The sequence below is a fragment of the Rousettus aegyptiacus genome, unplaced genomic scaffold (genome assembly GCF_014176215.1).
Source record: "Rousettus aegyptiacus isolate mRouAeg1 unplaced genomic scaffold, mRouAeg1.p scaffold_m13_p_5, whole genome shotgun sequence".
Taxonomy (NCBI): Eukaryota; Metazoa; Chordata; class Mammalia; order Chiroptera; family Pteropodidae; genus Rousettus; species Rousettus aegyptiacus.
Window position 1 is genome coordinate 7057408 of NW_023416308.1, and position 15679 is coordinate 7073086.

Here is a 15679-nt window from a genome sequence, read left to right on the forward strand (position 1 = left end):
CTCTGCTTCCCTGCCGAGCCAGCTCCCGCGGCCGGCCTGTTCCAGAACGCGCCGACTTCTTCCTTCCTGTGGCTCAGGCTCCAAACCGTGGCGTCCGCCTTGGCGGGGCACACGCCACAGCCAAACCTGTAGTACGTCCCACGGGCTCCACCCTCACGACGTGGAGGCCCTGGTGGCCTGTCACCTCCTGGTCCGAGTCACCACTGTCTCCCCTGGATTACTGCAAGGACCTCCGCACTCCTGTCCCTGCCCCCCCCCCTGCGGTCAGTTCTCAGCACAGCCACATGGGGCCCGCTCTGCTGCCCTCCCCAGACCCCCGGCTCCGCAGCCAAGCCAGGCCCGTGCGCTGGCCCCGCTGCCCGCACCCCGTCACTCTTACCTGAGCACGCGGGGCACGCTCCCCCCCTCCCCCGCCCAGGGGCCTCACACCTGCACGCCATTCCCTCCTCGGGGAGCCCCTGTCGCCGCCTCCGACACCCCGTTTAGAAGGCAGCCTCAGCAGCACCGGAGATGGCGTCTGCTGGCGGCCTGTCTCCCCACCGTCTGCCGCGTGCTCCATGGGGCTGGGGGTGTCGTCCCCGCACGGGGGGCCGAGCCTGGAGCACGGCGGGCTCGGTGAATATCTTCCGGACGCGTGTGCCAAGGTGTGCCAGGTTCGAGTTTCTCCTGGGGCTCCGTGGTTCTGCAGGTCCCTGAGGATGACGCCCGGGGCTCGGACCTTGGGAGCAGACTGTCCTCGAGGGAGGCTCGGGGTCACCTCATCATCCCCCCCCCCCACCCTGGAACCCTAGGATGCCAGAGCAATGCCATACTGAGACGTAACGCGCCCCCGGCGACTGACGGCACGTGATGTTAAAATAAAATAACTAAAGAAGGAGCTCGTTAGGTGTTTATGGCAAGTAGGTGCTGCATAGAAACACCTCATCAGGGAGGGGGGGGATCCAGGCGCTTTCCATTTGCGCCACCTTGAGGTTAGGGTTCGAGTCCCACACAGGCCGGGCGTTCCTTCCTGAGCCCACCATGCCACCGGGGCGAGGACAGGGAACCGCCCCACGCAGGGACGAGCTCCCCGGCTCCCCGAGCTGCCCCGCGCGGGCAGGACGGAGCGTGAGGGCGGGCGCGTGGGCTTCCAGTCTGGCACCAGCCCTCTGTGGGGCGTCACCCGGGGACTGTCGCCCGGCTCTCCGAGGCTCCAGGTCTACAGTCCTGCACGCTTTCCTCCCGCGGCTGCCGGGAGGAGGGAGGAGGGAGGAGGAGATGCCGAGACCTTCGTCCAGGACCAGGACCAGGACCAGGCACCTCCCCCCGCCAGGCGCGTCCGGGGGCCCTCCCCAGGGCCCTCCCCAGGCTCAGCTTACGATCTAGAGGGAGGACGGAGGTGACTCCGTAACACAGACAAGCGTGCGCGGCTGGGACAGGGGCCGAGGAGCAGTCCAGGCGAGACCAGGCCGTCTCGCGGGGCCCCTGGACTCGTCCGAATAAGGGCTTGAAAAAGTCATCTAGAGGAGGTGTCTATTTCAACCGTGGGGCCGTACGGGGGAACAAATTATTACTAAGCAAGTATTCTCTGAGTCTTTTAGCACTAATGCTGCTGGAAAAAAACAAGACGAGAAGCTCGGGAAGAGAAGCGGGCGGAGGAGAGAGCCCGGCGGCGTTTGCGCGGGACGGGAGCGTCTCCGTCTCTGCACCACGCGCCAAAGGGTTAAAGTCATTTTCATTAAAATTTAAATTTCAGCCTGCGCTCACTCTCCCTTCGCCGTCCTTTGAACGTTTGACTGGCAACCATTTCATATTTCAATCTCGGCAGAACAAATTGAATTAGATGTCGAAGCCCGGCTCGGCTCTGTTCGCCGCAGCCTGCCTGCTCGGCTGGCACTGCTAATCCTCGCGCCGGCGCTGGGAGGGCCGCGGGCCACGGCCACCTACGGCGCCGAGGCCCCGGGGGGCGTTAGGGGGCGGGAGGGAAGCCACGCGGACAGGGGCCTCTGGGGACGTCCCGCCCAGAGCCTGGGTGTCCGAGTCCGAGACGGACCCGCGTGTGGGTCCCGGGCTTCCGTCCAGCCCGGTGCCTGCCACACGCGGCGCCTACTAGGTGTTCGATGAACGAACGATCGAACGAATGGGGTGAGGACGAGCCAGCTGGCCTCGCGGACCTGCTCGGCCAGCCTCTGCCTCTGGCCTGTGCCGTTCCTGCCTCTCCTTCCCAAGAAGCCACGGAGTACCTGCACCCCCTCCCCCCGAGTCCAGGTGCTTCCGAGGAAACCCGGGCTCACTCTGAGTGGGGAAGCCGGCTGGAGGACACCAGCTCACGCTCCCCAGCAGGGGACAGGCAGGCCTCCAGGCCCGGCCTGGCCGCCACGGTGCACCCAGGGGTCCCCGACAGCTGCGGGCCCATGACGGCCGGTGCTGCTGGGGCCGCGGTGCACCCAGGGGTCCCCCACAGCTGCGGGCCCGTGATGTCTGGGTGTTGCTGAGGCCACGGTGCACCCAGGGGTCCCCCACAGCTGTGGGCCGTGACGGCCGGTGCTGCTGGGGCCCTCTCTTTAGGCTGCGTCAGTCTGTGGACTGGCCTAGAGGCGCTGACCCAGGGCCCCAGTCTGGCTCAGACTCCTGTGGCGATGGCATGCCGCCTGTGGGCGACCCCGGGATGGAAAGGGTTAGGAGCAGTCACAGCGACACTGGGGAACGGCTCGCTCGTCTGCGGCAACCACTGGCCGAGCTCGGGCCTGGCCTTGGCTTTGAGCAAGGACGAACGGGCTGAACGACGTGCCCGCTCGGCCCGCCTGGGCCTGGCGGGCAGAGGGTGCCCCTCCGCACCACCTTTCCGGGTACGCGGACTCCTTCCCGCCAGGCCCCACCTCCCGGCAACTCCCACTGCCGTCCCATGCCACCGATGTGGCCCAGCAGGCCTGCCGGACACACGCCGGGTTCGGACCTCCTCGGACAGTCACCGGGTGAAGCCCCATGAGTTCCTGGCTTTGTCGAATAGTAATAACGACAACAAGAATAACGACGACCATTTATTTAGCGGTCACTAGGCGTGACGCAGTCTGCTCAGAGTGCTCCCCATCCATCATCTAAACAAACCCTGAGGCAGGAATTGCACCCATTTTAGAGGTGTGGACATCGAGGCAGGAGGCGCCGAGACCCGCTGCGGGGCACGCAGGCGGAGGGCGGTGGAGCTGAGGCCCCAGCCCAGGCCTCCCCGGAACCAGGGCCCGTGCCCTCTGCTCGCCTCCTGCCACCCCTCCCGCTGCCGCGCCCCTCACTGTCACTCGCCCCCGCCCTCCTGCGGGCTGACTGTGCGTGGTCCCCTCGCCCGTCCAGGGCTGTCTGTATAGCACTGTCCCCCGCCGGGCCCAGGGGCCTCGGCGGCCTCTGCTCCGTCCCTAAGCCCGGCCCCTCGTCCTGCACACTGCCCCCCCCCCCCTTCAGGGCTCCTCGGGGCCTCCTGAGCTGGGCTCACCCCCAGACCGCCGAGCTTCTGCAGCTCCCCGGGTCTCCACCTTCCCAGCCTTCTGGAGCCCCACGCGCACGAACCAACCGAACTCACACCTCCCAACTCTGCGTTCTGCCCCTCCACGAGGCCACCGCCCGGCCTCGCTGGCTCCCCGCGTCCATACCGCACGTGTCGGGCAGGTCCACGGAGGGGGTTTAAGGCAGGGAGCTGTTATGAATGAGCTGGGAGAGCAGACAGACAGTGGGCGAGAGCACCCCAGGGCCTCAAAGGGGGGGGGGCCTGGTGCTCCCAAAGCCCAGGGCTGGACCCTCGGTGGAGACGCCACACAGGACAGAGCGAGGGAGACGAGTGCCCTGGCTTCTCTCCTCCGCAGCCCAGACGCCCGCGGGTGCCCGCCCCTGGCCACACCTGACGGGAAGCCTGTTGGCGGGGAGCCTGGGAGACTGGACCTGGGGCGGTCGCGGTGGGCGGCAGGGATGGCCGCGGGGCCCTGCCGCCTGAGCTCTGCTCCAGCCCACGGCGTCCTCGCCGAGCTCCGCCTCTCCCCTCCCACGGCCTGCCCCGCTCCGGCCTCCATCAGTCTCTTCCTGGCTCTGTCCCGGCCATGCAGAGGGGGCAGGCCCCTCTGAGGAGTGGAGGAGCCTGTCCCCTGCCCCTGGGCAGGACGCCGCCCTCAGCGGCTCCCTCCACGCTTTCCTTCTAGAATTTCTCTCCCCCGTGCGCTGGCTGCTTGGACCACTGATGACCCATCGATTCAGACTCAGCTGAAGCCCCGCCCACAGCTCTCCACGCCCCGCCTCCCCGACGACGGCCGTGCCTATGGCTGCCCGGGGACCCCCAGTCCGCCATGCACGTGCTGGATGGATGCACGTCTCCTAAGATGCCTTCTCGGGGACCCTCTTCCCCGAGGGAGAGCTGGGGCGCCTCCTCCGGGCCAGGCCCAGGATTCGCCCAGTTTATTACCTTGCTGTACTTTACTTCACCCCAGTGATGATGATGATGATGACAATAATAAAAATGACAAAAGCCAGAGCCAGCTCCTCTCCCACGCCCAGCCCCCACCCCCCCGTCCTTGTCTCCCACGTCCCTGTCCCTTTTGGCCACAGCACTTAGTGCAGGGGACAGCCTGGAACTTGAGCGAGCATCTCGGGAATCCTGAGCCCTGTCTTTTCCCCTCTGAAAATAACGGCTGCCTCCAACAGGAACTACCAAGGCTGCACACGTAACCGGAAGGACCCACGAACCCCTCAACGGAGCAGGGTGGGGGGAATGGGGTGGACACCGGCCCTGTTATCCTGAGACCTGGCAACTGGGGAGCCTGGTCACCTGAGGGTCTGACCTGGCCGGGTTTAACCCTGACCGCCCCGCAGCCCTGCCCCCACCCCAGAAGGCTGTGGTCACCTGCTGCGTGGGGGGCCCCCTGCTGCGAGAGCCGGGCCGAGCCAGCCGGGGCCGCGTCCTTTGCTTCTGTTCGTTCCCAGTGAGGAGCCAGGGCTGACGAGTACCTGCCTGCCCCACAGGGCACTGGGAGGACGCTTGGCCTCACGGAGCAGCCAGCGCCATGGAGCCTGGCTTGGGCCCCCGACCACTCTGAAAACCGGACGAAGAGTGGAAGCCCCAAGACGCACAGGCCAAGTTTTACCACAAAGACAGAAGGTTCCGGGACTCTCACTCGCAGCCCCACCCGAAGGCCCCAAATTAGGACGTGAAAACGCTGATGGACACCGACTGATTTAGTCCGAGCACCGTCTGTGAGGTAGGCACAGGACCACCCGTTTTATAGAAAGAGAAGCTGAGGGTCAGAGGGGACCTCGCTGGTCCAAGGTTAAGGCTGCACAGCGGGGGACGGCTGGGCCAGATTCGGACCCAGGTGGCCTGGGCTGCTCCTTCCTCTCCATCGTCCTGCCTCCCGGTGTGTGTTGGGCACAGGTCGTACGTGGGGGAGGCCGTACCTCCAGGATGGAGTAGGTGTGCGCACGTGGGTCCCCCAAGCCTGGGCTGTGCCTTGGGACCTCGCTTGCCAGGCCTGGGGACCTGAGTGCACTTTGCTGGGCCCCCAGCTCGTGAGCAGAGGGCGTCTGCCATTAGGTACATGGCCAGGCTCAGCCGATGAGTCGTGTCTGGGCCGAGAGTGTGGGGCTTCGCGAGCAGCTCGCAGGCTCGCCTCGAGGTCAGACGGGCTGGAGGATGCTCCAGGGACCGAACCAGGGCTTGTGGTCCCAAGAGACGAGGACAGGGTAGGAAGCGACAAGTCCCAAGACGAGCGGGCCCTCGGACAGACACAGGCGGGAACTCCAGCTCAGCAGCCCTGGAGGGAGAGCAGAAATGGAAGCTTCTGGAGCCTGACTCTCGCGCTCGGCGCCATGCCAGGTGTCTTTCATGGATTACTGCTGTATTTCCTTTCTCGCTAAAGCCTGTGGGGTGGGAACCAGACGACAAGCAGGAGGCTGAGCCCAGGGAGGTCAGGCGCTTCAGCTGGGGACTCCAGCCCGGGCCGGGAGGCACAGGCTTCACGCCCAGACCGTCTGACTCCGGGGAGCTGCTTTCGGCCCCTGGTGCTATAGGAGCTCCTGGGTCTGGGGCAGTGGGGTGCGAGGGTCCTCGCTCCCCTGTGCTGTGCACCCTGGCGCGGACTTGGAACCCCTCCTCCGAACCCCGACTTTCCTACCAGCAGGAGAGGCCCTGTCCTGTTTCAGGGCTGCTGGGAGGAGCGGTGAGTGGGGGACCTGGTGTGGGAGCAGCAAACAGCCAGGGTAGAGGGGAGGGCTGGTTTGTTCCTGCTGCTCCCAGCTCCCCGCGCCACCAGGAGGGACTTTCTCAAGTGGCCACGCCGGCCGGCTCTCTGTCCCGTGCGGGCACGGAGCAGGCGTCTGCAGCCCGGGATGCCGGGCTCCGGGCGGTCGACTGCGGCCTTCGTCCCCTCTGACCTTGGAGGAGCGGAGGGCGGGGCCGCCTGCCGCTGCCGTCACCCCGCCACGCAGCGCCCCCCGCTCCCCCTCCCGCCCCCCGCAGCCCGCAGGGCGGGGAGCGCAGGGCCAGAGCGGCTGTCCCGTCCCCGGGGCCCTGCAGCCTCGTACCCTCTCGGCGCCAGCTCACAGCTGAAGGGGCTGCTCTTCACCGTCGTTCTCGCTGTCTTCCAGCTGCTCCAGGATCCCGTCCAACACCACAGACCGCTTTTTCTTCGGGGGCTCTGTGGGAGCCCAGATGGCAAGAGAGGAGAAAGGAACAGCCGAGGGGGTTGGAGGCAGGAAGAGAGATGGGGGAGCCGGGGGGGGCGGGGTGTGCAGAGTGCGGGGGGGGGGGGGGGAGGGCAGAACCGTGAGGGCAGGACAGGGAAGGGGTGGGAGAGGGAAGGGCCCAGGGATGAGGAGAGAATGGGGGAGCGAGCATTGGAGGCGGAGGGAGGGAGAGGGGCCGGCGGAGGGGAGGGAGACAGACAGACAGGCAGACAGACTGCAGGTGAGTCTACAGCTTCGCCCTGGGGCGCTGCCTCCCTCTGGGCCCCAGAAACCCCGTTGGTCACCCCGTCTCCATCTCCCGCCCCCAGTGGGAAGGATTCTGTTTCATAAGGAGAGAGAAAGGGCCCTCCGGGCACCTCCCAGGAGGCTCTGCCTGTGTGGGGTGGGGACGGGCAACCCCCCGAGGGGCCGAGGGGAGCCCGGGAGCGGCAGAGGGGCCGCGAAGCTGTTGTTTTCCTAGAGGTCGCGGCCTTTGAACCGTACAGTAGGTGGCCGGCATACAGCTGGTGCTCAATAAATGCTGTGCACAGATGCTCTGGACTCCACAGGAGGCAAGGAGGGAGTGACAACTGGAGGTGGCCGGGAGGGGGGGGCGTTTGATTTGGGCTTTGAGGGTGTAGACGTGTTCTCTGTGAGGAGGGCAGGGCAGGCCAGCATGAACGGGCAGGTGCGCTCAGCAAAACACACACCTTCTGGGCCCCGAACGCTGCGGACCGAGTACCTACTATGTGCTATCTACTCCTCTCGACAATCCCACAGGCGAGTATCACTACTGCCTCTTCCAGGTGAGGGAACTAAGCCGTGGACAGGTAGGGCTAAGGTCACTCAGCTAGAAAGCAGCAAAGCCAGGACACGAACCCAAGCCACACCAAAGTCTACAGTCTCTCCACTTTTCACACAAGTCTCTGGTGCTGGTCAGAGAATGCCGGGGAGACCGGTCCCCTTGACCCTCCAGGAAGGGCATGGCGTCAGGGAGCCGGGCGCGAGGCTGGCCGGCTGGGTCAGGCCCTCTGTTGGTCTGACCACTCAACCGTGGTCAGCCTCACAGACAACACTTGATTGGTGCAGAGGCAGCTGCAGCCAGCCTGTCCCAATCTCCTCTCCTTGCTGGCTCAAACGCCGCCTCCTCTGAGGAGCCTTCCAGATGTTACAGATCGCCCCCGGGACCCTGTGCCTCCATCTGCCCACTGCGCCGGGAGCTCCCTGCGGGCACGTCTCTCGCCAGAGTCCCTGCGGAGCCCAGCCCCGTGCCTGTCCCGGAGATGGAGAGGGAATCTCAGGTCTCCTCTAAGTGGTCCTGGGCAAGGCACTTGGCCTCTTTGGGCCTATGTTTTCACTTCATTTCTCCAAAACTGACCCGGACACTGACCCCTCTCAGGTCCACGGCTACCTGCCCGATCGGAACACCTTCCCCTCCTGATCCGGCTCCCTGCAGCTGCCCTCGCCTTCACCCTCACCCACCGGACAACTCTAATTCTCTACGCAGCAGCCTCGGGGATCCTTCTAGAACAAACCATCCAGGGTCCCGAAGCTCCATGGCTTTGCGCGGCACACAGGGGGACACCTCTGGCCCTCCGGAGGGCTTCGCCGGAGCGGGCTCCCTCTCCAGGCGCGCGGGGCGCGTTCCCACCTCGCCCCAGACCCCCCTTCGTCCAAGCCCCGGCTCCCTGTCGCCTCCTGAGGGAGGGCTCTCCTGACCGTTGTCTAAAGCAGGACCCCTACCCTCAGCGCCCCTGGGCACCTCTCCCCACAGGGGCGTTTGTGTGGGGTGCTGTCCCTCCACTCTGTGTCCCCGGCCTTAGCACACTGCCTGGCACCTGGCGGGGGCCCATTAAGATCTGCCGAATGAGGGGACGAGCCCATCAAGTGAGAAGGGGGGACGTGGCGAGCTGCCCCCTCGGCGAGGGGCAGGAAGGTGTGGAGACTCCCCCTCTCCCCGCCCCCGCCTGCTCTGGGAGCCTCAAGGCCTGGCAGCTGAATCCATCATTGTTAATCATGAAAAGAAAGGGGACAGGACGGGTGGGGGGCAGGGGCGGCAGCCCGCGGCTCAGACACCCGCCTCCTCTCCCGCTGCCTCCTGGACATTCTTGGTTTCCTCATAATCGCCTGGCCCTGGTGGTGCACAATGGCTTCTGGAAATTGAATTTGTGAGCAGGTAATAGGAGCCGGGAAATAGAAGGACAGCAAAATAGGGCCTGCGAGCTTGTCGCTGACATCCCCTCCCGGCTACTAACGATGGGGGCGGCGGCTCCGGCGGGGGCTGGGCCTGTCTTATTGGTGGCTGCGTCTCAGGGTCCAGCACGTAGTAGGTGCTCTGTGATCATTTGCTGAACGCAAGAATGAAAGAATTAATGACTACAGGGTGGGTACTTTTCAAACGATAAAATGGCTAATGTCAGGATAGCAATAATAATAATAAAAAAAAAGAGTGGCAGAGCTGGGAGGCATGTGAGATGTCCCCTGGCCGGGGAAACTGAGGCCCAGAGGGAGGCGAGGTGCAGCGGGAGGAGAAGACACGCACGGGCGGGCACTTCGCACACAGCGTCTCACCGGAGTTCCGCTGGGTGGCCCTTTGGGTGGGGCGCCATCGCCCCCATTTCACGGAAGACAAAGGCGCAGAGAGACGCCCATGCGGAGTCGGCGTGGAGAAGCCTCCATGTGTGCCGCCTGTGCCCCACACCTGCTGGCTGCTGCACCAGCCGGCGTCTCCTGGGAGGCCCTGCCTGAGAGCGGGTGCGGCACGGCCAAGGTCACGTGGGACCTTGCCGTGAAGCATGCGGTCACCGCGCTGGCTTTAGGATGAGACGCACGTTGGCGCGTCCTCGGCTGTGCGACCTCGGGACACACGCCCGGCCCACGACTCATTCTCTAACGCATAGGATGAGGGACGGGGCAGTCCCTCCACCCCTTCCCTCCGCTGCGGCCACCCTCTGCTGACCCGCGGGCCTTCCCCGGCTGTCTGGAGCAGGTGACGGGTTCCCCTTCCTGCCAAAGCCGCTCAGAGCACTCCTGCTTCTCATCGAAACCACTCAGGAATGTGGGTGCTGACAGCGCAACCCACTGGCTAGCAGGGAGCAGCAGACTCAGCCCCTCTGTGCCTCAGTTTCCTTAGCTGTAAAAGGGGGACACTATTACCACCTGGCATGGTGAGGGCCCCATGGATGGCGATGAGACCAACATCGTTAATACTACTCCTATGAGAGGTGTCGACTTAACACGTCTCTGCCGTCAGGCCAGTGAGTGCCAACTGGGAGGGGGCTGTCGCTGGAAGGCCGGTACATCAGGGCCAAAGGAGGCATGACCGCTCCCCCCGCCCAGTCCGGAAGACGGAGGCACAGGGGTGGCCACCGACCGCTGCGGGGCGAGGGGTGTGGAAGGCAGGTTGGCGACTGGCTAACTCCACGGCCTTGGACGTCGGGCAATCTGAGGTACCGGTTCTGCCATTTAATAATGGCTCGGTGACCTTGGGCGAGTCACTGCCGCTCTCTGGGTTTAACCGCTGGGGATGCAGACAGGACGCGTCTCCAGGGGCGACCGTGAGGATTTTCGGGTTCATCTGAGATCACGCCTACATGCCATCACTGTTCTCGTGGGCCTGGGGCGCCTGGCTCAGGTCGCCCCCACCCCCCCCGCCAGAGAACATGGTGGGCCCCGAATTCCCACCAAATGACGCTGAGGCGCCCCCCTTCCTCCCCCCGCGCCCCGACACCACGCCTGCACGTGGAGCGCCCTGCATGCAGGGAACAGCTGCTGAAATCCCGCTTCCCCCCGACATCAAAAGCCTCAGTGGGTTTTCACCAAACAAACATAATGCGGAGCGGGGAAAGGTGTAAAATAAATACGCGAAACAAGCTGTGCGTTCTCCTTCGGCGTTACAGCTGCGCCCGGAGATAAACAACACGTGAACGTCGCCCAACATCAATGCCCGAGAAATCAACTTGACAAAAAGCTCGGCCGGCCCCCAACAACCCCCCAGTCCTGCCCCCGCCCCCCCCACCTCCAACCACCACTTTGCATTTCTGGAGTTCCCATCTAATGATTTTATTTTTCAATTAATTCCTTGACAGAATGCCAGCCCGCGTCTCTCTGCCGTCCCTGGCTGGCGCCGGCGCCTGCACGGAAGGCAGAGGCAGAGAGAGAGGGGCGCGCGGCGGGCGGGGGGGCGGGCGGGGGCCGTCGGGGGACAGGGGAGCGCAAGGAGAGGCGCGCGCGCAGGGGGGCAGAGCGCGGCTCGTCAGGGGAGCAGGGACTCTGCAAGGCACCCCGAGAAGAGGCGGGGTGACTGGCCAGGGGGGCCGGGTGCGGAGCCCAGGGCATGTGGTGCCCGCTGGGGCCAGGCTGCTGGGCTCGCAGCCTCTGCTCCTGGGCTGGGCCGCCTGGGGCGAGCCGCCTACCTCTCTGTGCTCGAGAGCACCTGAAGGGCTACTATACTTCTGGCCTAGCGCGCTGTAAGCCCTCAGAAAAGGTTGCCCTCCTCACTGCCATTGACGGGAGCTGTTACTGGGAGCACGTGGGCAGGTCCCTTCCCTCCTCTATAAAGCCAAACCATCCCTGGACACGTGCACTGGCCGCGGTGGCTCTGGGACAGGTTACTGGCTCTCCTACCATGCGCCGCAGCTGTGAAGAGAGCCCCAGAGGATACGCTGAACCGCCGGCTATGAAGGCCACGTGGCAGGGCCCAGGGCAGGCAGAGCTGGGTCCCAGGGCAGGCAGAGCTGGGTCCCCGGCCTGTCTCTGAGTTACCCTGGTCACCTTCTGCAGAAAGGGCGCAGCGGGAGTGCGCACTGCGAGGGGCCACTGAGGCAAGGTGAGAGCGTGCTTGCTCCGGCGCCGGGTACACGGAAGCGTCCAGCAGTGAGGGTCGAGAGTGACAACAGGAGGGCCACGCGAGGACACCCGGAGGGCGGGCGGGGCTCGGTCCCTGCCGAGGGCTGGAGGAGGAGCAGGCGCGGGGGACGCCAGTGTCCCCGCGTCTCAGCTGGGCGGCGGGCCGGGTGCGGACTTCCAGAAAGCCCGCGAGCCGGGAGGTATCACTGTCCCATTTGTCAGGTGTGGGAGCAGGAGCTCTGGGCTCTGGGGAAGTCACACGACCACAGACCCTCCAAGTGGGGCCTCGCGCTCAGGCCGGGCTGGGGGCCTTCCTGTCGCACCGCGGCGATGCCCAGGGCTCGGCGGCCCGCTCTGCACTGGAGACGCTGGCCCGACTGTCCTTCAAAGGAAAGGCGCGAGGCCGGTCACAGAGCAGCACCGCCCGCCCATGCCAGCTGTTCTCCCAGGGGGCCGGTGGTCCTCAGCCACCGAGGAAACCACGGGGTGCCTGGGCTCTACCCCAGGGGCTCCGACTCGATGGCGTGGGGTGGGTCTCGGCTCCTGAGATGGCTCTGGTTACTGCTAGTGACACACACAATGCTGAGGACTCTGGCCCCCTGGGAAGCTGGGGGTGTCCTGGGTGCGCGGCGGTTTCCGGCAGCTGGGCTGGTGGCTCCTTGTGCAGAGGGGCTGGTGAAAGCTCTCGCCTGGATCAGCGGGGTGACCTGGGGTAGGGCCCTGCGGCCAGGCTAAACCTGGGGACTTTGGGGCTTGGTCCTGCCTGTGTTTGTATTAGTTACAGATGCTGGAGCAGCCCGTGCAGGCGGAGAGGAAGGGCAGTGTCCAGGTGAAGGTGATTCATCACAGAGGAAAAGAGAAAAAGGAGCCAGGAAAGGCCGGAAGGCGTCCCCCACTCCGTGCCTCAGGCCTGGAGGGGTCTTTCGATTTCTAGGGGCTTGGCCAACATTAGCTCCCTGTCCCTGTCCGTTGGCACGGGTCCTGGGTTGGGGGCAGAGGCCGAAAAGGGAGGAACGGGTAACATCGCCTCACGGGTCCCAGGCGGGATGATGTCTGCACCAGAATCGAGAGTGCGGAGGCCTGAAGGACCCAGGCGGGAACGTGGTGGGGTCAAACGGCCTGGGTGGGCGCCTACAGGGAGGGCTGAGGACCAGGGCAAAGGGAAAAACCCACGCAGCTCGGCCCCAGCTGCCCCACGGGGATGCAGGACCCGGACGGCCAGACTCTCAAAACTCAGGCCAAATTTGTTGATAGCAAAAGAATGACACTTAATTAAAAAAAAAAAATTGTTTCTTGTCTTGTAGGCAAAATAAAGACCCGTGGCAGGTCTCGGCTGCTAGCTGCCCAGCGCAGGCTCTGATTTATTCTCCCTCCTTCCTGTTTGCAAAACCCAGCTTCACTTGTGATCATGAAACAGTAATAACGGCGGCCTTCCAGGGCGTTTTTCCTTGAGTTTCTCCAGCCTAGGCCGGCCTACAGTTCGCAAACAAAACTGGCCGCCCCCTGCCTCCCGCCGCGACCCTGGAGGGAAGCCCACCCTCCTGCTGCCCCGATTTCCAGCACTCGGGTCCCCAGGCCCCGGGACCCTCGTCCAATCCGGGCGCAGCCCCTTCCCCTCCCGAGCGGCTCAGAAATTCCCCTTCTGTCAGTTTAACTCCGTGATGGATGAGGACGAGCAGGAGAAATGGCCCACACAGCTGGTTTCCCCGTTAGCCCTAGCAGGGAATCCTGGCCTCGCTGGCGACGGCTGAGTGAAATGTTTGCAGAACGCAGAGAACACAAGTCAATAACAATTTAGCTGGATTGGGAGCAAGCACCTCCCCGCACGGACAGCCGCTCCCGGGGGAAGGGGAAGAGCGTGGGCAGGATATTGCCGAAGCGCTTGGAAATATTTCCAAAACACCAAAGAGGCTCGGGGCGTGGGGGGTGGGAGGAGGGGTGACCCGGAGGACACCTGCTCCGGCCTGCTGCAGCCTCCCGGCACCTCTGCAGGGGGCGGCCCTGGCTCTCTGAACGTGCCCCCCACGGCCGGCCGTTTGCACCCTCGCCAGCAGCGGCCTCGACCAGAACAATTCTCGCTGCTTCTTCGTTTTCCTTCCCATGGCCACAGTGGCCACAGCGGAGCCTTAAGGCGCGAAGCAGGGGCACCAAATGGAGGAATAAAAATGAGGCTCGGGGAGCTTACAGGACCTGTCTGTCTCCGGGCAGCTGGAAAGATCCACAGCCAAGGGATATTTTGAATAATAAATTCTGTGACTTCACATACTTGCTTGAACTTTCCTGACTGATTTTCAAAGCCTGATGATTCTGTTTTCGTGGCCGAGATCAAGAAGGCACATTTGCAAGGGCCGGTGTGGGGATAATGTGCTCTCTTGGTCCCCGATCTTCTGAAAATGTGCCGTCCTATGAGTGATTAAGTTAAGGGGGTGGGGCAGAGGTTGGTGAAGGGTTGCAGGCTTTAAATATCATCTGTATGCTGATGACTTCCAAATTTATATATCAGCCCAGACTTCGCCCCTGAGCTCCAAACTCGTAGATCTATCTCCTTGACATCTCACGGGGAGTCCTAATAGGTGCCTCAAACCCAGAGTGTCCAGATTCTCCCTCCCCCCCTCCACTGCCCCTGCTCTTCCAGCTTCCTGGGCCTCGTTATCGCCTGGCACCACGTCCTCCAGCGGTTCCAAGCAAAGATCTCTGCATCCCTCAGCATCCCTCCTGCCTTCCGGAAGCAAGTCTGACCGGCTCGACCTGTACCGTTAACGCTCAACTCGCCTGCTTCTTCCTGCCCCGCGGGTCTCTTTCCCTGCCCAGGCCACCACTGCGCTTGCTGGGATGACTATGGTGGGACCCCCACCCCCGTTCTTGCCCCCTGCGCCACAATGCGTGCCCCGTACAGCAGTGAGGGCGAGGTCTGGCGGTGCCCATCAGGCCCGCACTCCGCTCTTTACATCTTCGAGCGACTTCCTGCGGTATCTTGAATGAAAGCCAGGCTCCCTGCCACGCCCCACAAGGCCCCGCAGGGGAGCCCCGTGGGCCTCTCCTGCTGTTTCCAGCCACTGGCGGCCCTGGGCTGGTTCTCCGGGCGCTGGGGCCTGCTGGGACCACGCGTCTGCCCCAGGGCCTCTGCCCCTGCGTCGACCTCTGCCTGGAATGTTCTCAGCTCAGATCTCTGGCTGGCTGGCTCGTTGGCATCATGCACAAATTCCGCTCAGAAAGAACTTCCCCATCAGCGCCTCTGAAACCTCTCCTCCCCGCTCCCCATCTCTGCGGAGCGGATGCGGCATGCTACTCTTCCTCATTTCCTCCACGGGGCTGGCTGTCGTCAGGACTTCGTTGTTATTTACTTTCTCTCTCTCTCTCTCTCCTTTTACCATCTGTCTCCCCCCCTCAAACGTCAGCTCCAGGCTCACTGCTTCGTCCTCAGTGCTGAACGAGGCCTGCGCATGAACGAGGCGACGGCGAAGAACCAAGCGGAGGAATGAACGGAGGCCTAGGCAGGGAGCGAAGCTACGGGGCCTCCTCCCCAGGGAAAGCCGGGGGTGCGTAAGCAGAGGACCCGGGCCGGGGGGCGAGGGTGCACTTATGGGGCCTCTAGAACTGTCCGCTTTCTGAGAAAAGGGGGAGCGTGCTGGGAGGAATTATCAACCCCCTGCAGCTTTTGGAGAAAATAAAAGTAGCCGTCTCACAAGGCCTAGGGGCTGTAAATCTAACTGTCTCAGGCTTTAGGGGCCATGGGGTCCGTCACAACGACTCGACTCCGCCCTCGCAGTGGGAGGACAGCGCCACAGACACTCGGTGCACACGCGGGCATGGCTGTGCGCAAAACAAACACACTGCTTACAAGGAGAGGCTGCAGGCTGCATTTGGCTGTGGCTGGAGTTTGCGACCACTGCCCTACCGGGACTGGGGGCCCAGATTCAACAGAGGGGACAATTTGGGATTCAGCAACTGCTGGGGATACAGGGAGGGCCGAAATAGGGTTATCTGTTCTGCAGCATGCGGGGCTGTGTGCCCTCGAGCAGGTAACTGCACCTCTCTGGGTGTCACTGTGCGCCTCAGCAAAACGGGAATAGCACGTCTCCCCAGAGTTGTGAGGCTAAAACGAGATCGTGAAATCACGTGGCACACTGCAGGTCCCCGACAAGGCTTTCTT

General features: G+C 64.0%; 1 protein-coding gene across 4 annotated transcripts in view; it reads right to left on the bottom strand.

Moving 5' to 3' along the window:
* Positions 1–3007: 3007 nt before the first annotated feature.
* RBM19 (RNA binding motif protein 19) overlaps positions 3008–15679 on the bottom strand; it is a 108119-nt gene continuing 95447 nt past the window's right edge. For 2 of the 4 annotated variants that reach the window (XM_036220601.1, XM_036220600.1), the window contains exons 23-24: positions 6538–6650; positions 3008–5768 (exon numbers count right to left, since the gene is read on the bottom strand). In XM_036220601.1, coding sequence (XP_036076494.1) covers positions 5159–5768; positions 6538–6650 — 723 coding nt within the window. In that variant the 3' untranslated portion in view covers positions 3008–5158. The remainder of the gene's footprint in view (positions 5769–6537; positions 6651–15679) is intronic. The other 2 variants (XM_016157480.2, XM_016157479.2) reach the window with 1 other exon arrangement.